This window comes from Poromitra crassiceps, assembly GCF_964638095.1.
Source record: "Poromitra crassiceps genome assembly, chromosome: 26".
NCBI classification, from domain to species: Eukaryota; Metazoa; Chordata; class Actinopteri; order Beryciformes; family Melamphaidae; genus Poromitra; species Poromitra crassiceps.
The window spans coordinates 2,984,704-3,009,586 of record NC_139640.1 but is presented as its reverse complement, the minus strand read 5'-3'; the positions used below and the strand labels follow the sequence as shown (position 1 = coordinate 3,009,586).

The 24,883-nt window shown below is 48.3% G+C and overlaps 1 protein-coding gene across 1 annotated transcript in view; it reads left to right on the top strand.

The window, feature by feature from the left end:
• adcy3a (adenylate cyclase 3a) overlaps window positions 1-24,883 on the top strand; it is a gene marked incomplete at its 5' end in the record, with an annotated part of 61,715 nt that overhangs the window by 35,313 nt on the left and 1,519 nt on the right. Inside the window, 6 exons of the mRNA XM_083661320.1 lie at window positions 4,653-4,734; window positions 4,869-5,027; window positions 7,034-7,180; window positions 7,679-7,798; window positions 20,690-20,816; window positions 23,064-23,188. Of these exons, the coding sequence (XP_083517446.1) occupies window positions 4,653-4,734; window positions 4,869-5,027; window positions 7,034-7,180; window positions 7,679-7,798; window positions 20,690-20,816; window positions 23,064-23,188 (760 nt within the window). The remainder of the gene's footprint in view (window positions 1-4,652; window positions 4,735-4,868; window positions 5,028-7,033; window positions 7,181-7,678; window positions 7,799-20,689; window positions 20,817-23,063; window positions 23,189-24,883) is intronic.

The window sequence follows — 24,883 nt, the reverse complement described above, 5'->3', positions numbered from 1 at the left end:
CTGCCGAGGATGAAAACACAACAAAGCCACAGGCTTATTTCCATTGTGGCAGTATCAGAGAGAATACACGCACGTCCAAAAACCAGGTTGGGCAGGTGCTGAGCTCAAGTAAAGTAAAAAATGAATAAAAAGCTTGCACACTGCAAGGGTTCCTAGTTTGTGTTTTTTATTTAAACACCCAAAAAAGTGACGTTTCGAGCAAAGCTCTTCATCAGACTGGATTATTTCCATTGTGGCCCTCTGGGGGAAAAGGAAGGGAGATGGCTGACAGGATTGTCAGGTGCAACTTACTTGCATACTTACGACTCACAATACATTCATTCATTCATTCATTCATTTATTTATTAAGGACTGCACAACAGAGTCGGCAGAATTTGCTTTCGGTACAGCATGTTACATAGCAATTGCATGTTCTACCCGTGTCCGTGTGGGTTTTCTCCGGGTGCTCCGGTTTCCTCCCACCATCAAGAAAGACATGTATGTTAGGGTTAATACTCCTGTCAGTGCCCCTGACCAAGGTACTGGCAAAATAACTGGAGTTGGTCCCCGGGCGCTGCACAGTGGCTGCCCACTGCTCCTAGTTCTAGGAAGGTTCCTAGTAGAGGATGGGTCAAATGCAGAGGATGAATTTCCCCATGGGGATAAATAAAGGATAACTTAACTTAACAACAGAGTCGGCAGAATTTGCTTTCGGTACAGCATGTTACAGCACATAGCAACTGTGTCAGCATAGACATTACAATACATAGACAACAGATAGCAACGTGGATACAGGACATTCAACATAGACAGAGATGACCGGTATATGGTGAAAACATTCAAAGGTGAGTGGAGTTCAGAAACCTGATGGCAGTGAGGAAGAAGCTGTTTTTGAACCGGGTTGTTTTGGTGGAAATGGATCTATAGCGCCGGCCAGAGGGCAGCAGTTGGAACAGGTGGTTAGCTGGGGGAGAATGAATCTTTTGTGCTCTTGTGATTGTGCATTTATGGTAGAGTGAGTCTAGTGATGGGAGTGGGGTGCCTATGATTTTTGAAGCTTTCTTGATTATGCGTTGGAGTTTGTTATGTCCAGACTGCCGTACCAGACTGTTATGGTATAAATTCATACCTACATATAGAAATTAACATGAAGTGCATAGTTATAAAATACAATATACATTCTCGCATTCAGTGCTGATACAGTGCTAGGTACCTACCTATTCTAAAAGACAAACTGCATTGTGCCTCAATAAGCTTCAGTGATGCCGGAACTTTGTCCTATATTTAAAAAGTCTGATATTAGTTTTGCTGCCTCTGGTGGCATAGCTGTGGATGTCCCTGAAACGGTTAAAGTTGTTGTAAAGATATTTGGGAACTGCATTGTGTAAGATTTTATGGGTAAGTCCTAATTTAATTTGGATGATTCTTTTTTGAACTGGGAGCCAATTTAGCTGTTGGAAATGTGCTGGGCCAAGGTGGGTCCTGGGAGGCAGCTTTAACACCACCCTAGCTCATTTATTTTGGGCAGTCTGAAGTTTGTTCTTCAAACACTGCACTGTGCTGGTAAACCAGGAGGTGGCGGCATAGTCAAAATGACATTGTACCAATGCTCCCGCCAATGTTCTTAGTGTGGGAGTTTCCAACAGAACAGATTTTCTGGCCAAAAAAATTGTTTTTTGCCAGATTTTTTTAATGGCTTTATTGGCCATGGCATCCCCAGCTAGGTGTTTCTCCAGGATACATCCTAAATAATTTACTGAATCCTTACCTGCAATAATAATCTCACCTACCTTTATGTCCAAGTCAGGGGCCTTACCTAGCTTCATTCTGGAACCAAATAATATGGCCTCGGTTTTTCCTAGGTGAAGAGACAGCTTTTTATCAGACAACCAGATACCGACATTAAGAAGCTCGTCCCCCAGAGTTTTTTCAACCACATCTACATCTTTATGACACACCAGAATAACTGAATCTTCAGCATAAAGTAACAGGTCAGAAGAGCAGCAGATGAAGAAGACAGAAGACCTATCCCTAGCCCCGCACCTTCTTTGACCCGACCCGGATCGGATCCGCTCCAAAATGTAACGGGTTCTTCCTTGGCCCATGCTACAACCTTCCACCAAGTATCATGAAAATCGGCCAACTCGTTTTTCCGTAATCCTACTAACAGACAGGCAAACGGCACTGAAAACATAACCTCCTTGGCGGGGGGTAATCAGCTGCAAATCCATCAACTGGATCAAACAAATATAAAGGCTTCCTGAACATTAGAGTAAAACACATGTACCAGAAATCATGGAAACTGATTAGTATTGGGTATGGTTGTCGCGATTTCAATTCTAAATCGAAAATCGATCAAAATGAGCATTCAATTTCAATCATTGAAATTACAAACAGGATCGAGCTTCTTCCAGCATTTCTTTTCACTCCACCCGCGCCTACTTGCACGTGTCCGAAGAAAAACGACAACATTGGCAATGACGACAAAGCGTAGCTGCTAGTTAATGAGCTCACCGGTATCCTGCAGCTGCATGGAGAAAAAACAGAACTGGAAAATTCTCCTGCTAATGGCGTCGCCAGGGTCTTTCTTTAGGGGTTTAACCCCAGAATAGAATCCTTTTTTGAGTCTTGATCTTCACAAATCAAGACTTGATAGTCTAATAATTAGCCGTCTGTGCTGGGGAAAAGAAAATTACACAATCAAATCAAATCGTGACACCCACAGTATTGGGTGATCTTATTGGCCATATTATATTATGTCCAAAGATTAAAACAATTACACCTCTCATATTTATACATGAGATTGACAGTAGTGCAGTGGTGGTTGCCTCCTTTTTCTATAAATATTTCAGAATGTCCAAATCCACTTTGGAACTGGTGTGTCTATTTATTCATCAAATCAGTTCCCATAGAATTTCGTAACCTTTTGAATTCAATGTAATCATTTTCATAAGAATACTTGTATGGAAACCCAGCTAGTTCAAGCCATTTAAATTTGTTAGTTAATTTTGCTAGTTCTAGTTAAAGGTTTAAAACAAAAAAGTGGCATAAGAGGAACACGCTACTTCACAGTGCTTAACACGGGGGCGCCGCAGGGGACAATTTTTGCCCCCTTACTTTTTTCTTTGTATACCAATGAATTTCAATTGGATCAGGATAACTTTAGTCTGTTCAAGTACGAAGATGACATGGCCTTGGTTGCCTTACTAAAGAAGGGGGATATAGATGGGGAGGAAACATATAGAGGACATGTATCTTCTCTCCATAACTGGTGTGATCTCAGCCTCCTGGAGATCAATCTGACAAAAACAAAAGAACTTGTCTTTCATGGAAATGACCCTGTGCAGCCTCTTAACATTACAGGACACTCTATAGAGATGGTAGACAAGTTTAAATACTTAGGCACCTTTATTGATAGTAACCTCAACTTCAGCGATAATACTAATTACATTTTTAAAACCTGTAATCAACGCCTCCATTTATTACGCAAACTCAACTCCTTTGGAGTGAGCAAGCACATTATGGAGATGGTTTATAAGAACCTCATCCAGGGAATCCTAACCTTCAATATGACTATGTGGTTCGGCAATCTGAACACAAAATATAAATGTAAGCTGCAGAGAGTAGTGAATCTAGCCTCGAAAATCATAGGGAAGCCACAGACACAGTTAAGCTACATCTACAAGGAAGCTGTCAGGAAAAAAGCTGTAAAAATAGTAAACGACCCCTCACACCCTCTCTGCAGCGAATTTGAACTGCTCCCCTCAGGCAGGCGATATAGAGTGCCTAAGGCCAAGCGTAACATCTTTCAGAACTCATTCATACCAACTGCAATCAGGGTATTGAATGAGAATATGCCTCGTTAGACTAGCCTATTATGCTATGTATTATGCCACTGCTGTCCTTTATTTGCTACTAAGATGTTTTTGTGTGTAAATGTTGCTGTTGTTAATGTTGCTGTCTAATTGTTTTTGTGTATATGATGAGACAAAAGATGAATTTCCACTTTGGTGGACAATAAACTAACTACTACTACTACTACTACTACTTAAATTTGCGTTTCTAACAGAGTTCAGTCAGGACCACTTTAGTCAAAAACACAAGACCACTTAGATCAATTTAAAGCTTTTATTAGCATGAGTTATATTTGGCGGCATGGCTCTGTTCTGGAGGCTCCCTGCCCTTCCTAAGGCAGGGAGAGCAGCCACAGCAGATTCTGGGAGCTCCTTGCCCCTCCATGAGCAACATGGAATAGCCTTAAGGCAAGGAGAGCAACAAAATACCCCCAGGTACAGAACAGAGCAAGCAACAATGACAACAGAAATGACATTGTTTAAGTCAGACACAGCATGAAGGGAGGAGGTGGGTTGCAAACCGCTTGTAGATGAAGCAGCCATGTTAGGCAGCAGACTGGAGCAGAATTAAAGAGGGTGCCCTGTTTGAGTTGAGCCAATTGAATGCATCAGCTAAGCAGTCAGTTGATGTGGGCTGGGTTTGAGATCAGCTCCTAATCAGCTGTGGGCTGGGTTTAATAATAACACATTCAACTTATATAGCGCTTTTCTAGGTGCTCAAAGTCGCTTGTTTAAGCTGGGCTTGACATTCGTGGCCTGCCTGCCTGAACTACCGCGGTGCTCGATTTTTGTCACTGATGCTGTTTGTCTTGTTTGCAGGAGATCCCTTGTGCCCTCCAAGTTCACGATGACAATCATGATCTTCACCATGATGACCAGCTTCTATTATTTCTCCCGCCATGTAAAAAAGCATTCTATTGAATATCAGCAGAAAATAATATCAGCCATTGGCAGCTTCAGTTCACACCTACCAGTATCTGTAGCAGCTCTTCAAACCCCCCCATTGGTCTGCGATCCTTTTCCTTGTGGCTGCAGGTGGAGAAGCTAGCGCGAACCCTGTTCCTATGGAAGATCGAGGTCCACGAGCAGAAGGAGAAAGTGTACGAGATGAGGCGCTGGAATGAGGCGCTGGTGACCAACATGCTGCCCGAACACGTGGCGCGTCACTTCCTGGGTTCCAAGAAGAGGGACGAGGTAAGAAGGGCAAACGCCCACAGACACCACATCAGTTCTCACTTAGGACTGCATGTGGAGACCAGAGGTGGTCAGACCAGTCTTTAGCCACTTTCAGATATGAACTCTGGACTATGTCCATTGAAACACGTCTGACTTTTTGGTACATTTCAAACTAGGGATGTCACGATACTAGAATGTCTACTTCGATACCGATACCCAGGAAAATATCGATACTCAATACCATTTTCGATACCACGCGGCGGGATGACAACAACACATCAAGAGGCATAAAGAATAAACAAAGACAGATGGACGCTTCTCCATCATCTAGGCCCGATAAAACTCATTAAACTTTGACCTTACACAGCAGATTACACCTGCTCTAGTCATCAGCCTATCATAACACAGCAGATTACACCTGCTCTAGTCATCAGCCTATCAGAACACTTTGAACTTGTTGAAGCAAAAGATACCAACCAATGACAGAGAGGGAGAAATCAGTGGTATGTTTGATTTTTCATTAAGAGAAAGCACTGCTGATATTGATACAGTTGCAAATGAGTATTGTATCCGTTTCAAATTTTTAGTATTGATACTTATCGATACTATCGATACCTGTTGCAAATGAGTATTGTATCCGTTTCAAATTTTTAGTATTGACTTTTATCTATACTATCGATACTTTTGACAACCCTATTTCAAACAGCTAATTTTTTGGCACAACGCAAGCGCAGGTTTTCTAACCCTATTGCCAGAATAATGCGTTGGAAGGTCTTTTCACGGAGTAGAGATTTGCTTTCTGAAAAATATCTCTGATGAAAATTGAAAAAACTCTGATTGAAAAAACGTAATTAAAAGTCTGTCTCGCATAAACACTGCAATTCCTGCAGCACAATACATCTTGCGCCCCGCCCCTCACTCTCCAAACGAGGGGATTTCCCTGTGTGTGAAAAGAAATAACAGAAACCACAATGCCTCTTGTCTGAAAAGGCAGACCGGGAGGGGAAAAAAACATTCAAATTGTACTTGGTTACTCACCAATTTGGCGTTTTTTCTTCCAAATAATCCAGCCACATAACTTATGCATTCATGAAATTAAATTGCACGCCGGGAACATGACTGGTTTGTAAAAGTGCCATTTAACAATACTAGTGGACCCGTGGGAGTTTGACCCCCCTGGGAGTTGAGTTCCGGTTATTCAGGTATTGAAACAAGGTTGCCCCAGAGGTTAAAGGAGACATTTAGGTATTTTTCAGTTTAACTAACTAAAAACAGATTTTTTTTTATATTGGAGCAGTATTGACCAAGATCGCAGCCGCTTTGCGCGCATGCCTCGACAACGGACACAGGCTCAGATTGTTATAATAAAAGAGAGAGAGAGAGAGAAAACAAACGCTTGTATAGGAAGCCAAAGTGAACGTCACTTCCCGCCTTTCTCTGGACACCAGCGTCCGAAAAAATATGAATGGTGGTGATGAACGAATCGATACACTTACCTTTTTGGTCCCGTTTGAATTGTGCCACGGGAGTACACATGTCGTGTTTGTGAATGTCAAAGATAACTCTGCAAGTGGAGAAAGTCACAGTTTGTGGTAAAACTGTGGCACTATAAGTTCTGAATCAGAAGGACTACACACAACCAGTCGAGTAAGTGACGTCTCTCCCGCCAGTCCATTGTTGTTGATGGTGTGACGTATAATGTGCGACATGAGATGTAGTTGATTGACAAAACTAAACCTTCCGTTTCCGTTTCAGGACAAACTGCGATTTTTTTGACATGCACAGTTATCTATCTAAAACTCCCATAAAACACCACCAGCAAGCATCCAGTCTGCAATGGGTCGTGCTCGGCCACGACCCATTGCTGCGCAGCAGCTATAATTATTATTATTGTTGTTGTTTTTGTTGTTTTTTATGTATGTATTCATTTATTTTTACCAGTGGATTTCCAGATTTCATTTTCAGTGGATTCCACCCCTGTATTGTCCATTTCTTGTCTTTCTTGTTCATCGGACACCTTCTAGGAGTTGTACAGCCAATCCTACGATGAGATTGGAGTCATGTTCGCCTCCATCCCCAACTTCTCAGACTTCTACACAGAGGAGAGCATCAATAATGGAGGGATCGAATGCCTGAGGTTCCTCAATGAGATCATCTCAGATTTTGACAGTGTAAGCATGGTGCATAGTGCATGGAAGAAGCACCCATCATGGCATCTCGAAATAAGGTGGATACATCCCGGAACTTAGTAGCGTTAGCATTTGAGCTACTAATGCTACTGTAACAGACTATACCCAGGATGCTTGGCTACATTACTAACGTGATTAATACAGATTTGTGTAATTGGGGAAAAAAAAGCTTTGGGTGATGTACCCCAGCCTGCCAGTAGCTTTCAAACCACGTCAGGCTAATTTTAATTCTCAATCTAGCTAAAAGCAAAGAAAACTGCACTGCATTTTTTTCTCCTATATGGACAGTGGTGGGAGGTGAAACGCGGCCCCCCTGCGTCCTATTAGTTTTGATCATTTGGCCAAATATTACACATTTGCACCTTGGCTTTAACCAACAATAGCATTCTTATTTTTAGGAACATGAGGCATGGTTTCGATGTCCAGTAGTTCTATTTTCGGTACAAGCAGAAGTGACCTTTGACCTTTGTCTCTTGACAGCTGCTGGACGAGTGTCAGTTCCGCTGCATAACAAAGATCAAGACCATCGGCAGCACCTACATGGCAGCGTCGGGCGTCAACCCGGACATCAGCAACGGCTACGTCATGACCTGCATGAAGGTCAGCGTCCAGATCACCACTGCAAACACACCATTCACTCTCTCACAAACACACCATTCACTCTCTCACCCGCTCAGGGCCGCTGGAAGTCACTTTAAGCAGGGGGTGCTGGGAGGAAGGGAATTTGACGTGTTTTTTTTTTTTTTTTTTTTTTTGCCATATTTAGAGGAATATCTCATTTTAAATTAACATTAGGATACTGTTGTGATGTAATTATTCAGTATTTTCTCCTTTTCTCACTCATTCAGAGCAAAGAGGGAGATATATAGCATGATGATAATGCTCTATATCCCCCTATTTGCTCTGAATACACCAGTTAACATGACAGACTTAACATGATAGAAATATTATCAGCAAACTTAATGACTAGACTAATTATTCTGATGTGAATGGCAATGATTATATCAAGAAACATTGACTCCTCTCTTTGCTGTATAGTGGGAGGTGCATTTTTGAGTAGGCTATTAAAATAGCATGTCAAGTTCACATTTCTTTATTGCCAGATTAAACAATTCGTATTGGTTGTTGGTTGGTTCAACACAACATGTGCGCGCATGCGCGCTTCTTCTTCTTCTCTAGCCTATAAGCATGTAACTTCCTTGATTGTTATTGTTGATAATTCTATTTAAATAGGCTACATTTTCAGTACATCAATAATGCAATCATTTCCCGAAACATTCCCAGACAAGAAAGGAACATAGTGCACTGCAAAATATTTTTAATTACATTTGTAAAAAAAAAAATGGGGAAAAAAAATGAAAAAAATAATCTCGCCACAAGGGGGTGCTGCAGCACCCGTACTTCCCGCGGCCCTGCACCCGCTTTAAACTGCCTGTGCAAAGCAGAGACACTCACTTCTATAGTACACACTAGTGCCTCTAGGATTTTCCAAGACTTTTTAAGACTTTTTTAAAGTGCCATTTAGAATGAAGAATAAGGCCAATTTCACTGTTGAAATGAAAAACTTTAAACCCCTGACCTATGAGAACACAGGTCTGCGTGACTGGACTGATTTCTCAAGAAACCGTAACGCGATCAAGTCCTTGAAAACAGAATTTAAGGCTTAAAAGGGACAGCTCCCCCTCAAATCCAAAATTAATATTTTTCATCTCACCTGTAGTGCTATTTATCCACCTAGATTGTTTGGTGTGAGGTGCCTGGGTTTTGGCACTAGCCCTAGAGATTTCTGCCTCTCTCAAATACAATGGAACTGAATGGCACTCGGCTTGTGGTGCTCAAAGCGTCAAAAAAATACATATGAAAAACTCAACAGCAATGTCTCTTTCTGGAATTATGACCCGGTTACTCAGGATAATCCACAGACCTTGTTGTGAGCACCCACTAGCTGCTAGCTAGTTCCTACATGAAACTGCAGCTAGCTAGCAGCTAGTGGGTGTAGTTTTGTCGAAAGAAAATAGTTCCTACATGAAACTGTTCATTCCGTTTGAATTTGTTTGTTTACTTGTCTTGTCTCTTTTTGTGTTTGTTTTTGATAATTTAAAACCAACCCTGTACGGTCAACTGTATGTGGGATTAAGTTCATGGGGTGGGAGAAAACAGTTTCTTTTCAGACCAAGCTTTCACACACACACACACACACACACACACACACACACACACACACACACACACACACACACACACACACACACACACACACACACACACATACATACACACACACACACACACACACACACACACAAGCTTTCACATGGTCAATGCTGCTGTTGCATTTTATCTGACGACTATTTGTTATGGGTTCTCTGCCGTCTGTTTGTTGTTTTGTTTGGTTCTTTGCTTGGGTGGGCGCACCCAATTTCTAACGGTACTGAACCGATGTCTGAGAAAGAAACAATAAAAAAAACATATACCTACATGAAACTGTTCACAACAAGGTTCAATTCAATTCAAGTGTATTGTCATTAGCAATGATGATAATGAAAGGATGGGTCTGTGGATTATCTTGAGTAACTGGGTCATGCATTTCTAGAAAGAGACATCGCTGTTGAGTTTTTCAAATGTATTTTTTATGCGCTTTGAGCACCACAAGCCCAGTGCCATCCAGTTCTGTTGTATTCAAGAGGCAGACATCTCTAGGGCCGATACCTCCAAAACCCAGGCAACTGACACAAAATTATCTAGATATATGAATCTAGAAAATATGTATTTTGGATTTTAGGGTGAGCTGTCCCTTTATATGCTTTCTTAAACTGCACTCAAGGCATTTCCATTTCCTGATTCAGGTTATTTGAGCTGACTCTTCCCCAGCTACAAAAGAGTGTTTTGAGTAGAAACTGGGCCTAGAACTGATTGCGTTCTAGAACCTTACTTGGCTAAAATGTCTCAGTTGTTGAATGCCTCTTCCTCCTTCATCTTTATTGTGGTCAATTATTGGCTCATTGGTGCAAATCCCGCTTTAAAAAGCACTTGTGTGAATACAGATGCGGCCACCTTGATTTGCCAGCCAATCCCTAACAGAGCCCATCCAGATCCAAGGCAGATTAAACACAGATAATGCAGAAACTTAACGTGGTTCGCGGTCTTAAAGGGATACGCACACAAACGAGGGATATACACGCAAATGCTGCATCAGGTATCAATGGGTTAACTCAACTTATCATAACAAGCCAAATCAACCTCTTAATAAACAGTATTGATATCATTTCAATCATGAGAGACTCGTAAGACATTTTAACAATCTTTTATTGAATCAAAATAAACAGTTTAAGCATGGCCTATGACTCCATGATGTGACGCTCCTCTTGCTATGAGAGAGGGATGGCGTCAGTGCTGCGTCATGACATTGGTGGTGATCTGCGGAGGGGGTGGGGTGAAGCTTTGCTCTGGAGATGCTGGATGATTGCGGGATGCTGGCACAAGGTGAGTGATGACTGCACAAGTGTGATTTAAGCTGTGGTGAAGGGGGCTTTATAGAGCTGCCAGCTGCAACCCCACAGCACTTCCTTTTTCTTATTTCCCATGATGGCGAAGGCTAGGCGAAGGCATGACCCGCCCCTCTCTGCCTCTAATTGGCTGACTGCACTCGGCTGCTCTCGCCTGCTTCCCAGGCGAGCCAGAAGTCATCTCAAACGAGCCATTATAGCCTATACTTTCATTCAATGTCACGATGCTGCGGGGGGAAGTAGGCTACTTCATAGCTTAACTATGAAAATAGTGTCGGCTGTTTATCTCCCTTTCTGCTGCAGCATGTTGAAGAAATAAATGTTCAGTTTGAACAACACCCATTCTGGTCATTATAGAGCAAGATGATCGCTTCCACTACCAGGGCCGCCCAGAGAGATGGCAGTGCCCCTGGAAGGGTCCAGCCACTATGCTCCTCTCCTCTCCTCTCCCCCTCTCCTCTCCTCCCCTCTCCCCCTCTCTCCTCTTCTCTCCTCCTCTCTTCTCCTCCCCTCTCCCTCTCCTCTCCCCCTCTCTCCTCTCTTCTCCTCCTCTCCTCTCCTCCCCTCTCCCCCTCTCCTCTCCTCTCCTCCCCTCTCCCCCTCCTCTCCTCCCCTCTCCTCTTCTCCTCTCCTCTCCTCCCCCTCTCATCTCCTCTCCTCCCCTCTCCCCCTCTCCCCTCCTCTTCTCCCCCTCTCCCCTCCTCTCCTCCCCTCTCCCCCTCTCCTCTCCCCCTCTCCTCTGGTTCCCCCCACCCACCCCGGTCAGCGGTCTCCTTTTATACACGTCCCAAACAGCGCAGGACAACGCGATTGGCTGACTCAGATTTAAATCTGAGCCAGCCAATCGCTGTGCCCCATGACCGGATGGACCATATATGGACTTCCTCCCCCCGACTTCCTCCCCCCGAGTGGCTCGTGCTATCATAGCTGCTGACTGCTGGCCTCTCCCCTCTCCTCTTCTCCTCTCCTCTCCCCCCCTCTTCTCCCCCTCCCTCCTCTCCCCCTCTCCTCTGGTTCTCCCCTCTCCCCCTCTCCTCTGGTTCCCCCCACCCACCCCGGTCAGCGGTGGCCTTTTATACACGTCCCAAACAGCGCAGGACAACGCGATTGGCTGACTCAGATTTGAATCTGAGCCAGCCAATCGCTGTGCCCCATGACCGGATGGACCATATATGGACTTCCTCCCCCCGACTTCCTCCCCCCGAGTGGCTCGTGCTATCATGGCTGCTGACTGCTGGCCTCTCCCCTCTCCTCTTCTCCTCTCCTCTCCCCCCCCTCCCTCCTCTCCCCCCCACCCACCCCGGTCAGCGGTGGCCTTTTATACATGTCCCAAACAGCGCAGGACAACGCGATTGGCTGACTCAGATTTGAATCTGAGCCAGCCAATCGCTGTGCCCCATGACCGGATGGACCATATATGGACTTCCTCCCCCCGAGTGGCTCGTGCTATCATGGCTGCTGACTGCTGGCCTCTCCCCTCTCCTCTTCTCCTCTCCTCTCCCCCCCTCCCTCCTCTCCCCCTCTCCTCTGGTTCCCCCCACCCACCCCGGTCAGCGGTGGCCTTTTATACATGTCCCAAACAGCGCAGGACAATGCGATTGGCTGACTCAGATTTGAATCTGAGCCAGCCAATCGCTGTGCCCCATGACCGGATGGACCATATATGGACTTCCTCCCCCCGAGTGGATCGTGCTATCATAGCTGCTGACTGCTGACCTCTCCCCCTCTCTCCTCTTCTCCCCTCCTCTCCTCTCCCTCTCTCCCCTCCTCTTCTCCCCCTCTCCTCTCCTCTCCTCTCCTCTCCTCTCCTCTCCTCTCCTCTCCCCCTCTCCCCTCCTCTTCTCCCCCTCTCCCCTCCTCTCCCCTCCTCTCCTCCTCTCCTCTCCCCCTCTCCTCTGGTTCCCCCCACCCACCCCGGTCAGCGGTGGCCTTTTATACACGTCCCAAACAGCGCAGGACAACGCGATTGGCTGACTCAGATTTGAATCTGAGCCAGCCAATCGCTGTGCCCCATGACCGGATGGACCATATATGGACTTCCTCCCCCCGACTTCCTCCCCCCGAGTGGCTCGTGCTATCATGGCTGCTGACTGCTGGCCTCTCCCCTCTCCTCTTCTCCTCTCCTCTCCCCCCCTCCCTCCTCTCCCCCTCTCCTCTGGTTCCCCCCACCCACCCCGGTCAGCGGTGGCCTTTTATACATGTCCCAAACAGCGCAGGACAACGCGATTGGCTGACTCAGATTTGAATCTGAGCCAGCCAATCGCTGTGCCCCATGACCGGATGGACCATATATGGACTTCCTCCCCCCGAGTGGATCGTGCTATCATAGCTGCTGACTGCTGACCTCTCCCCCTCTCTCCTCTTCTCCCCTCCTCTCCTCTTCTCCTCTCCTCTCCCTCTCTCCCCTCCTCTTCTCCCCCTCTCCTCTCCTCTCCTCTCCTCTCCCCCTCTCCTCTCCCCCTCTCCCCTCCTCTTCTCCCCCTCTCCCCTCCTCTCCCCTCCTCTCCTCCTCTCCCCCTCTCCTCTCCCCCTCTCCTCTGGTTCCCCCCACCCACCCCGGTCAGCGGTGGCCTTTTATACACGTCCCAAACAGCGCAGGACAACGCGATTGGCTGACTCAGATTTGAATCTGAGCCAGCCAATCGCTGTGCCCCATGACCGGATGGACCATATATGGACTTCCTCCCCCCGACTTCCTCCCCCCGAGTGGCTCGTGCTATCATGGCTGCTGACTGCTGGCCTCTCCCCTCTCCTCTTCTCCTCTCCTCTCCCCCCCTCCCTCCTCTCCCCCTCTCCTCTGGTTCCCCCCACCCACCCCGGTCAGCGGTGGCCTTTTATACATGTCCCAAACAGCGCAGGACAACGCGATTGGCTGACTCAGATTTGAATCTGAGCCAGCCAATCGCTGTGCCCCATGACCGGATGGACCATATATGGACTTCCTCCCCCCGAGTGGATCGTGCTATCATAGCTGCTGACTGCTGACCTCTCCCCCTCTCTCCTCTTCTCCCCTCCTCTCCTCTTCTCCTCTCCTCTCCCTCTCTCCCCTCCTCTTCTCCCCCTCTCCTCTCCTCTCCTCTCCTCTCCCCCGGTTCTCCCCTCCTCTCCTCCTCTCCCCCTCTCCTCTCCCCCTCTCCTCTGGTTCCCCCCACCCACCCCGGTCAGCGGTCTCCTTTTATACACGTCCCAAACAACGCAGGACAACGCGATTGGCTGACTCAGATTCTCTCCTCTCCCCCTCCCCCCCACCCACCCCGGTCAGCGGTCTCCTTTTATACACGTCCCAAACAGCGCAGGACAACGCGATTGGCTGACTCAGATTTGAATCTGAGCCAGCCAATCGCTGTGCCCCATGACCGGATGGACCATATATGGACTTCCTCCCCCCGACTTCCTCCCCCCGAGTGGCTCGTGCTATCATAGCTGCTGACTGCTGGCCTCTCCCCTCTCCTCTTCTCCTCTCCTCTCCCCCCCTCTTCTCCCCCTCCCTCCTCTCCCCCTCTCCTCTGGTTCTCCCCTCCTCTCCCCTCTCCCCCTCTCCTCTGGTTCCCCCCACCCACCCCGGTCAGCGGTGGCCTTTTATACACATCCCAAACAGCGCAGGACAACGCGATTGGCTGACTCAGATTTGAATCTGAGCCAGCCAATCGCTGTGCCCCATGACCGGATGGACCATATATGGACTTCCTCCCCCCGACTTCCTCCCCCCGAGTGGCTCGTGCTATCATGGCTGCTGACTGCTGGCCTCTCCCCTCTCCTCTTCTCCTCTCCTCTCCCCCCCTCCCTCCTCTCCCCCCCACCCACCCCGGTCAGCGGTGGCCTTTTATACATGTCCCAAACAGCGCAGGACAACGCGATTGGCTGACTCAGATTTGAATCTGAGCCAGCCAATCGCTGTGCCCCATGACCGGATGGACCATATATGGACTTCCTCCCCCCGACTTCCTCCCCCCGAGTGGCTCGTGCTATCATGGCTGCTGACTGCTGGCCTCTCCCCTCTCCTCTTCTCCTCTCCTCTCCCCCCCTCCCTCCTCTCCCCCTCTCCTCTGGTTCCCCCCACCCACCCCGGTCAGCGGTGGCCTTTTATACATGTCCCAAACAGCGCAGGACAACGCGATTGGCTGACTCAGATTTGAATCTGAGCCAGCCAATCGCTGTGCCCCATGACCGGATGGACCATATATGGACTTCCTCCCCCCGAGTGGATCGTGCTATCATAGCTGCTGACTGCTGACCTCTCCCCCTCTCTCCTCTTCTCCCCTCCTCTCCTCTCCCTCTCTCCCCTCCTCTTCTCCCCCTCTCTCCTCTTCTCCCCTCCTCTCCTCTCCCCCTCTCCCCTCCTCTTCTCCTCTCCCCCTCTCCCCTCCTCTTCTCCTCTCCCCCTCTCCTCTCCCCCTCTCCTCTGGTTCCCCCCACCCACCCCGGTCAGCGGTGGCCTTTTATACACGTCCCAAACAGCGCAGGACAACGCGATTGGCTGACTCAGATTTGAATCTGAGCCAGCCAATCGCTGTGCCCCATGACCGGATGGACCATATATGGACTTCCTCCCCCCGACTTCCTCCCCCCGAGTGGCTCGTGCTATCATGGCTGCTGACTGCTGGCCTCTCCCCTCTCCTCTTCTCCTCTCCTCTCCCCCCCTCCCTCCTCTCCCCCTCTCCTCTGGTTAAACCCACCCACCCCGGTCAGCGGTGGCCTTTTATTAGTCTGGGCACCTTCCACCCCGCTTTTTGTCATGGGGGCGTAAACCCCGGACCCAGAATTAACACCGGATGGCAATGCGCCTAACAACGTCTTTGTTGCCGTTAGCTTGACGCGGTGATGTTACCTAAACTAGAGTCTGATCAAAACAAAGCTAGCGTTACATAAAACAAAACGTTTATGCAATATGGCATCTCCGCCACCACCGCCTGACACACCGGTCAAAACGGTGAAAGAGGATTCTGATACTTGGGTCAAATTGTCAAGTTAACGTGAAAGTTGACGAGCTAGAAACGCTGCCATCCGGTCTAGGGCGGGCTCTAGGCCGGAGCCAGTAGGGTGACAAAATCAATTGTGGGCGGGAGCCAGGCTCTTTCTCGCCGAGAAGAGCCTGGTGACGCGAGGTTACCTTTTATACATGTCCCAAACAGCGCAGGACAACGCGATTGGCTGACTCAGATTTGAATCTGAGCCAGCCAATCGCTGTGCCCCATGACCGGATGGACCATATATGGACTTCCTCCCCCCGAGTGGATCGTGCTATCATAGCTGCTGACTGCTGACCTCTCCCCCTCTCTCCTCTTCTCCCCTCCTCTCCTCTTCTCCTCTCCTCTCCCTCTCTCCCCTCCTCTTCTCCCCCTCTCCTCTCCTCTCCTCTCCTCTCCCCCTCTCCTCTCCCCCTCTCCCCTCCTCTTCTCCCCCTCTCCCCCTCTCCTCTCCTCCTCTCCCCCTCTCCTCTCCCCCTCTCCTCTGGTTCCCCCCACCCACCCCGGTCAGCGGTGGCCTTTTATACACGTCCCAAACAGCGCAGGACAACGGGATTGGCTGACTCAGATTTGAATCTGAGCCAGCCAATCGCTGTGCCCCATGACCGGATGGACCATATATGGACTTCCTCCCCCCGACTTCCTCCCCCCGAGTGGCTCGTGCTATCATGGCTGCTGACTGCTGGCCTCTCCCCTCTCCTCTTCTCCTCTCCTCTCCCCCCTCCCTCCTCTCCCCCTCTCCTCTGGTTCCCCCCACCCACCCCGGTCAGCGGTGGCCTTTTATACATGTCCCAAACAGCGCAGGACAACGCGATTGGCTGACTCAGATTTGAATCTGAGCCAGCCAATCGCTGTGCCCCATGACCGGATGGACCATATATGGACTTCCTCCCCCCGAGTGGATCGTGCTATCATAGCTGCTGACTGCTGACCTCTCCCCCTCTCTCCTCTTCTCCCCTCCTCTCCTCTTCTCCTCTCCTCTCCCTCTCTCCCCTCCTCTTCTCCCCCTCTCCTCTCCTCTCCTCTCCCCCTCTCCCCCTCTCCCCTCCTCTTCTCCCCCTCTCCCCTCCTCTCCCCTTCTCTCCCCCGGTTCTCCCCTCCTCTCCTCCTCTCCCCCTCTCCTCTCCCCCTCTCCTCTGGTTCCCCCCACCCACCCCGGTCAGCGGTCTCCTTTTATACACGTCCCAAACAACGCAGGACAACGCGATTGGCTGACTCAGATTCTCTCCTCTCCCCGCCTCTTCTCCCCCTCCCTCCTCCCCCCCACCCACCCCGGTCAGCGGTCTCCTTTTATACACGTCCCAAACAGCGCAGGACAACGCGATTGGCTGACTCAGATTTGAATCTGAGCCAGCCAATCGCTGTGCCCCATGACCGGATGGACCATATATGGACTTCCTCCCCCCGACTTCCTCCCCCCGAGTGGCTCGTGCTATCATGGCTGCTGACTGCTGGCCTCTCCCCTCTCCTCTTCTCCTCTCCTCTCCCCCCCTCCCTCCTCTCCCCCTCTCCTCTGGTTCCCCCCACCCACCCCGGTCAGCGGTGGCCTTTTATACATGTCCCAAACAGCGCAGGACAACGCGATTGGCTGACTCAGATTTGAATCTGAGCCAGCCAATCGCTGTGCCCCATGACCGGATGGACCATATATGGACTTCCTCCCCCCGAGTGGATCGTGCTATCATAGCTGCTGACTGCTGACCTCTCCCCCTCTCTCCTCTTCTCCCCTCCTCTCCTCTTCTCCTCTCCTCTCCCTCTCTCCCCTCCTCTTCTCCCCCTCTCCTCTCCTCTCCTCTCCTCTCCCCCTCTCCTCTCCCCCTCTCCCCTCCTCTTCTCCCCCTCTCCCCCTCTCCTCTCCTCCTCTCCCCCTCTCCTCTCCCCCTCTCCTCTGGTTCCCCCCACCCACCCCGGTCAGCGGTGGCCTTTTATACACGTCCCAAACAGCGCAGGACAACGGGATTGGCTGACTCAGATTTGAATCTGAGCCAGCCAATCGCTGTGCCCCATGACCGGATGGACCATATATGGACTTCCTCCCCCCGACTTCCTCCCCCCGAGTGGCTCGTGCTATCATGGCTGCTGACTGCTGGCCTCTCCCCTCTCCTCTTCTCCTCTCCTCTCCCCCCCTCTCCTCTTCTCCCCCTCTCCTCTGGTTCCCCCCACCCACCCCGGTCAGCGGTGGCCTTTTATACATGTCCCAAACAGCGCAGGACAACGCGATTGGCTGACTCAGATTTGAATCTGAGCCAGCCAATCGCTGTGCCCCATGACCGGATGGACCATATATGGACTTCCTCCCCCCGAGTGGATCGTGCTATCATAGCTGCTGACTGCTGACCTCTCCCCCTCTCTCCTCTTCTCCCCTCCTCTCCTCTTCTCCTCTCCTCTCCCTCTCTCCCCTCCTCTTCTCCCCCTCTCCTCTCCTCTCCCCCTCTCCCCCTCTCCCCTCCTCTTATCCCCCTCTCCCCTCCTCTCCCCTTCTCTCCCCCGGTTCTCCCCTCCTCTCCCCCTCTCCTCTCCTCTCCTCTTCTCCCCCTCTCCTCTGGTTCCCCCCACCCACCCCGGTCAGCGGTGGCCTTTTATACACGTCCCAAACAGCGCAGGACAACGCGATTGGCTGACTCAGATTTGAATCTGGGCCAGCCAATCGCTGTGCCCCATGACCGGATGGACCATATATGGACTTCCTCCCCCCGACTTCCTCCCCCCGAGTGGCTCGTGCTATCATAGCTGCTGACTGCTGGCCTCTCCCCTCTCCTCTTCTCCTCTCCTCTCCCCCCCTCCTCTCCTCCTCTCCCCCTCTCCCCCCCTCTTCTCCCCCTCTCCCCTCCTCTCCCCTTCTCTCCCCCGGTTCTCCCCTCCTCTCCTCTCCCCCTCTCCTCCCCTCTCCCCCTCTCCTCTGGTTCCCCCCACCCACCCCGGTCAGCGGTGGCCTTTTATACACGGTCCCAAACAGCGCAGGACAACGCGATTGGCTGACTCAGATTTGAATCTGGGCCAGCCAATCGCTGTGCCCCATGACCGGATGGACCATATATGGACTTCCTCCCCCCGAGTGGCTCGTGCTATCATAGCTGCTGACTGTTACTGCACTATCCGTCAGATCCCTTTGCAATACCAACCCCGTGCAATCCATAAAGGTACATGGACGTTACTCTGCAGAAACTACAGTAACAAAATCACGAATTGCTCTGTTTTTGGAGCTCTGCATGTCTGTGTTTGTCTAGTTAATGCGTTAATGTTAGCTAACGGCTAACATTCGCTAGTTAGCCAACCAACCAGCAGCTAACATTAGCTAGCTAGCTAGCTTACCGGAAGTGATATTTTTTTCAGATGATGGCGAAGGCATAACCCACCCCTGGCCCTCTCTGCCTCTGATTAGTGGCAGCGTTATAAACCATAGATATGACTATATTAAAAACATAAACACACTGGCGTCTTTCATGCAGGCTAGCAAGCGTAACTGCTGTATGTCTGTCTGACCTTACCCCGCTAGCCGGGCGCTTCTCGCTCATACTGAGCACATTAGCGCCCGGCGAACGTCACGCATTTCCCATTTGACACTGTGCCATTTTCACGTCTAGGTCTAAAAGCCGGCTCCTACCTGAGTCTAAGACGCTATCCTCTTCTTTTAATGACACCTAGTTGTTGCATCCAAATTGTTGCATAAAATCCACTTTTCTGTCTTTCAAAAACCGAAAAGCATGTATCTGGAGCACCGCTTCTTCTTCTTCTCTGATCTGAAGCAAACAACCCGGAACAACGACTTCCGGGTTGCTCGAGGTGCTCCAGATAAATGCTTTTCGGTTTTTGAAAGACAGAAAAGTGGATTTTATGCAACAATTTGGATGCAACAACTAGGTGTCATTAAAAGAAGAGGATGTTTTGCATCGGATAGCGTCTTCACTTCACGTGAAGACTCAGGTAGGAGCCGGCTTTTAGACCTAGACGTGAAAATGGCACAGTGTAAAATGGGAAATGCGTGACGTTCGCCGGGCGCTAATGTGCTCAGTATGAGCCAGAAGCGCCCGGCTAGCGGGGTAAGTCTGACCCACTATGTCTGACGGTCTGACCACAGACTGTAGAAAGAGATGTAATGCAGGATAGCCAAGCGAATGTGTTTAGATCGGTTTAGATGGAAGTTTGACGCTAGGCCAATCAGAGGCAGAGAGGGGCGGGTTATGCCTTCGCATAGCCTTCGCCATGATCCGGAAAAAAATATCGCCTCCGGGACAACAACGCTTCCTACCCAGCGTGTGCACGTCTTTCCGACAGGGGTGGTTGTTATGGCAACTATCAACAACAACAACAACTACTACTAACTACTACAAGACATAAAGACCGAAATAGGCTAACTTGTTTTAATGTGTCTGTCGGAGACACGGCCTAACGTTAACATTTAATATGAGCCGAATATCAGCCTGCGCTCAGCTATGTATACAGGAAGTAAACCGGATATTCAGGTGGGTTGTGACGGTTGTTATTGTTGTCAAGTTAAAACTGTCTATATAGTACCAGGAGAAGGGTATTTATGATGTCATAACTGACGCCATTTGGGCAACTGACGTCACTTTGTAAAGGTGACGTCATAGAGATGGTGACGTCAGAGATGATGACATCATTTAGTGACGTAATTTGGGCTGAGGGGTATGACAGCATGGGGTGCTCTAACTATGCCTTTTAGTCTTCCATGATTGAAATTCAGTCCAAGACTACACTAGTTTCTCTAAAGCATTGTCCCTTATGGTGTAACAAAGTTAAGTTCTTTGGTATGGCAATTCAAGATGGCTGCCACTGTATAATAGTTTCCCACTTTAATTGTTTTGTTTTATTGTGTACTCTTACTTTTATTTCTTGCTCTTGTCTTTTTATTTATTGGTTTTTATTTACTTTATTTTCTACCTTCATTTTATTTATCCACTTGTACTTCCTTATTTATGCCATAAGCACGTTCTAACATTTGTTTGAGAAAGTGCTGTACAAATCCTGTCTCCCCACTGTGTGTGTGTGTGTGGCAGAAAGAGGAGCTGTCAGACAGAGAGCGCTGGCAGCATCTGGCAGACCTGGCAGACTTTGCTCTGGCCATGAAAGTCACGCTCATGAACATCAACTACCAGTCGTTCAACAACTTCATGCTACGTATCGGTCAGTGCTAATGCTAACCCTTCACCTTCAATCTATGCGTATGGTATGTATGTGTGTGTATGTGTGTGTTTGTATGTGTGTCATTCCTTATGAGGACCGCATGTTCTCACAAGTCATATAGCGGCAAATCATAACAAAAGTTATCTCAATATGCTTTACAAATAGAGCAAGTATAATCGTGTGTTCCTTTATCGCAAAAGAACTGGGATGTGGAGGCTAAATGACGTCACATCCGTTTGTTAGCATTCCATTTGCAAAAAAGTTGAGCTGGGAAGTTCACTGTTCACTGGTCAGATCCACTTGCTAGCCAGGCTAGCCATTGTTAGCAATAACAGTTGATAACAAGGTATTTCGTGGCATTTTGCGCATACAAACACTGCAGCCTCATGTCCACACAGATAGAAGTAGGCTGTGCTGTGTGTACAGCTGATTTAATGAGACACAAACAAGACAGAAGTGCTAAATAGCATTTATACGATTATAACTACTGTTGTTGTGCGGATCAGCCATCTTGGATTTTTGAGGTCGGGGCTGCTGAGGCTCCTACGAGTTTGGAATGGGAAATACCAGCTCTAGTGACGTCACGTCCCAGCTCATGAACTTTGAACCGGTAAGATTGCCAGTTCCCAGTTATAAAGGAATGCACGATTCGACCAAGCTCCCTCCCTCCCCTTCCGGTTGGGGCCAGCGTCTGAAGAAATAATGAATGAATGGCGAGAGACAATAATTTTTTTATCCCGTTTGAATTGTGCTATGACGAGGTAGATATGATGTTTGTCAATTCAAAAGATAACTTTGCAAGTCAAGAAAGTCGCAGGTTGTCGTAAAACTGTTGCACTCCAAGTTATAAATCAGAAAGACTACGGACAACCTGTTACAAAGCTTTCGCGTCAACGCCAGTTCAATGGCCGCCACCAAGGGCTGACCAAGAGCTTCGGATCTAGCAAGCTCCCTGGAGGAAATCTATCGACACTTTCGTCAACGAATAAAAACTAGACAAATGTTACGGAGCGACGAATTCGGCAGAGATGCAACCTGTTTGTCCAATGATTGCGAAACTTGGCAGATATATCAAGGAGGATGTCCTAGTCAAAATCAGGAGTTTTGTCATCATTTGTGAAATTGGGCGGGGTCTATGGTCTAAGCACGTAATAGCGGTAAATCAAGTCCATTCGCATCATCGGTTGCAAACTTCTCAGCTTCATCTGGAATGGCATTTCTGGCATGCTATTTCGCAATTTGACCAAAAGGGGGCGCCACAGATGTGAAAAGTGGGCGTGGCCTAACACAAAATATGCCATAACTTCACACCCGTTTGTAACTCCCAGGCTGTTTCTCCAATTTTCAAGCAACTTTTTTTTTCACATGTTCACCTGAACGTGCTCTACAAATTTGCCTCAAGGACTATTAGGTGTTCAATTTGCGCAAGGCTTGAACCCCTGCCATTGAGCTTGCGGCTATATATATATATATATATTTTAAATAAAATAAACAATTATTCCTCACAAAATGGCGTGATGCCAACTCTGCATTGACTAACATACTGTATGCACTGTGAACTTCTGGATCTTCTACCAACATTCTGCTCTCTTTGTTTTATCAATTTTATGTAAAGCACTCTGTATGTTTTTTTTTGCCTTTATTTAAACAGGTAAATCACATTGAGACTGAGGTCTCATTCACAAGTGCGACATGTTCAGACAGCAGCATACAACAGATACTAAATACAATCAGCAGTCAATACAATCAATAAAGTACAGTAACAAAAACATGAACATAAAACATAAAGTGCCAGAGGTGGAGAGCAAACCAAGGAGGCACTCTCCATAACTTGCCTTGCCTTGTCTATGTGTTAGCCTATGTGTTAGCCTATGTGTTTAGCAGCACGTTCGACTCTTTCTCATTAATAGCAGTACATGTATATTCCTGCATGCCAATCTACCTATAGAGACAGTCCGCATGTCTGGGAACGCCCATACAGGCTCTAGGAACGCCCACAATAGACGCTGGGTTAGCTGGCTCAGCCTGGCTGGGGGCGGGGTCAGGGTGGGGTAAATTCCCCCGTTCTGAGCAGACGTCTTGTGTTCTGCTCTCGAACCCCCAAACATGTAGTTTAGAGCCGCAGCACCGTCTTTTGGTGAGTCAGCCCATGAGATATATGGGCGGTTTTACCCCACTCGCGCGCCAGCCGTTTAACATTTTGTGGGCGTTCCCAGACATGCCGACTGTCTCTATGATGTCCTGCAGGTCTGAATAAAGGCGGAGTCTTAGCAGGAGTGATCGGTGCCCGCAAACCCCACTACGATATCTGGGGCAACACAGTGAACGTGGCCAGTCGCATGGAGTCCACAGGCCTGATGGGGAACATCCAGGTAAAGTCTCCTTCACTTTTCCTTTATGTATGTCCATCGATTATTAATCGATTATGTGCGGCAGATGCGCACAGTTGTGTTGCAGGCAGCGTCCGAGCCCCATGAAAAACATGTCAATTCTTGTTCATGTAAAGTTTCTTGATTACCCGGCTCCACTCTTCATTTTGGCATACATACATACAGCATACTGCACAGAGCAGTTCGCTGCTGTAAGTGAGTCGCCTGGTTTCGTAGGCTCCTTCAGTTAAAACAGCGTGGCGGGCAGTCTAAAGCTGCGTTCACACCGACCTATTAAAGTTTTTCGCTGGCATCGAGTTTACATACAAAGTCAATGCAAACGAGCAATTGAGCGTATATTCGCCCGGGAGAAAAGTCGCTGGGCGTCCGAGCGACAGAGACAGAGCGATAGGGAGAAAATACGCTCGTCGCCCCAGATGAAATATCCCAACTCGAGCGAAAATACGCTGGCATCAGTCGCTCGCTGTTCAACGCTGATTGGCTGCCGTGTGAGAGCGAGTCAATTGTCAATTTATTGTGTGGCAACAAACCGTATTGACAGGCTGACAGCTGACATGAAGTGAAGTCTGTACTACCGGTATAGAGCTCGCGTTAGGAGCACGCTGATAGGCTTAGCTTGCAAACATCTACGGTGGCTCGTAGTGGACAAACATCATGACATTGCGTAACGTTATAGCCCCCACATGTCCGTCAATTCGTGTGCCTGTTGATGAGCGATTTAAACAGAGCGACAGAGCGATTCCAAAGGGTTGAATCAAGCGACAGAGAGAAAAATAAATATCTCGGTGTGAACACAGCTTCATTAAACCTTCAAATTGTGCCTAAATATGTGCTGCTTATTTACCTTACAAGTGTATTTAGTGTATGCCGACATGTAGCGTGCATCCTACTGATTCCTAACAAGCCTTCGCCAGGCGGAGTGTTAAAGGTATAGTTGTGATTTTTTTGATGTGGAGTTGTATGAGGTACTACAGTGTACTACAGTGTACTACAGTGTACTACAGTGTACTACAGTGTACTACAGTGTACTACAGTGTACTACAGTGTACTACATGCAGTAGAATGCAGCTGGCACGGTGCCAGTTTGGAGAAATTAGACTGGCCGCATCAGGCAAGTAGAGGTGTCTGCTGAGTGTGTACAGGGTCACGAGCAAAAATGTAACAAACAACAGAAAACCCCCCAGAAAAGGCTTCCATACTGCTCACCTGCTATAATCCATGTCTCCACAAGCCCTGATATGCCAAGTTGACTTGGAACGACGTCATTTACACCCTGTTTGTAGCCACGTTGCTCGAAGAAGTAGAAGTGGTGAGAACCACTTCTTGGAGGAGCACCTGTGAAGAACATGAAAATGCATGTTTTTTTTAATGGAGTTTGGTTACACCAGTGTTTGGTTAACCGATCACCACGGAAGATTTTGTCTGTTTCCACTGCACTTAGTCACATTTATCTTTTATTGATACACAAACTTTTCCACCTTGCCAAAGCGTAAACACTTTATTGCGATATTTCGAGCTTTTTTCGAATTGTACAGCATTTCCACTCAGGGTTTTAATGCGCAAATGAAAAATGTGCATAAAAACAGGTGGATGTAAAACCACCAAATGTATCCACATGAGGAAAATCAGAATCAAAATCAGAATCACTTTTATTGCCACAGTATGCAAGTTACATAC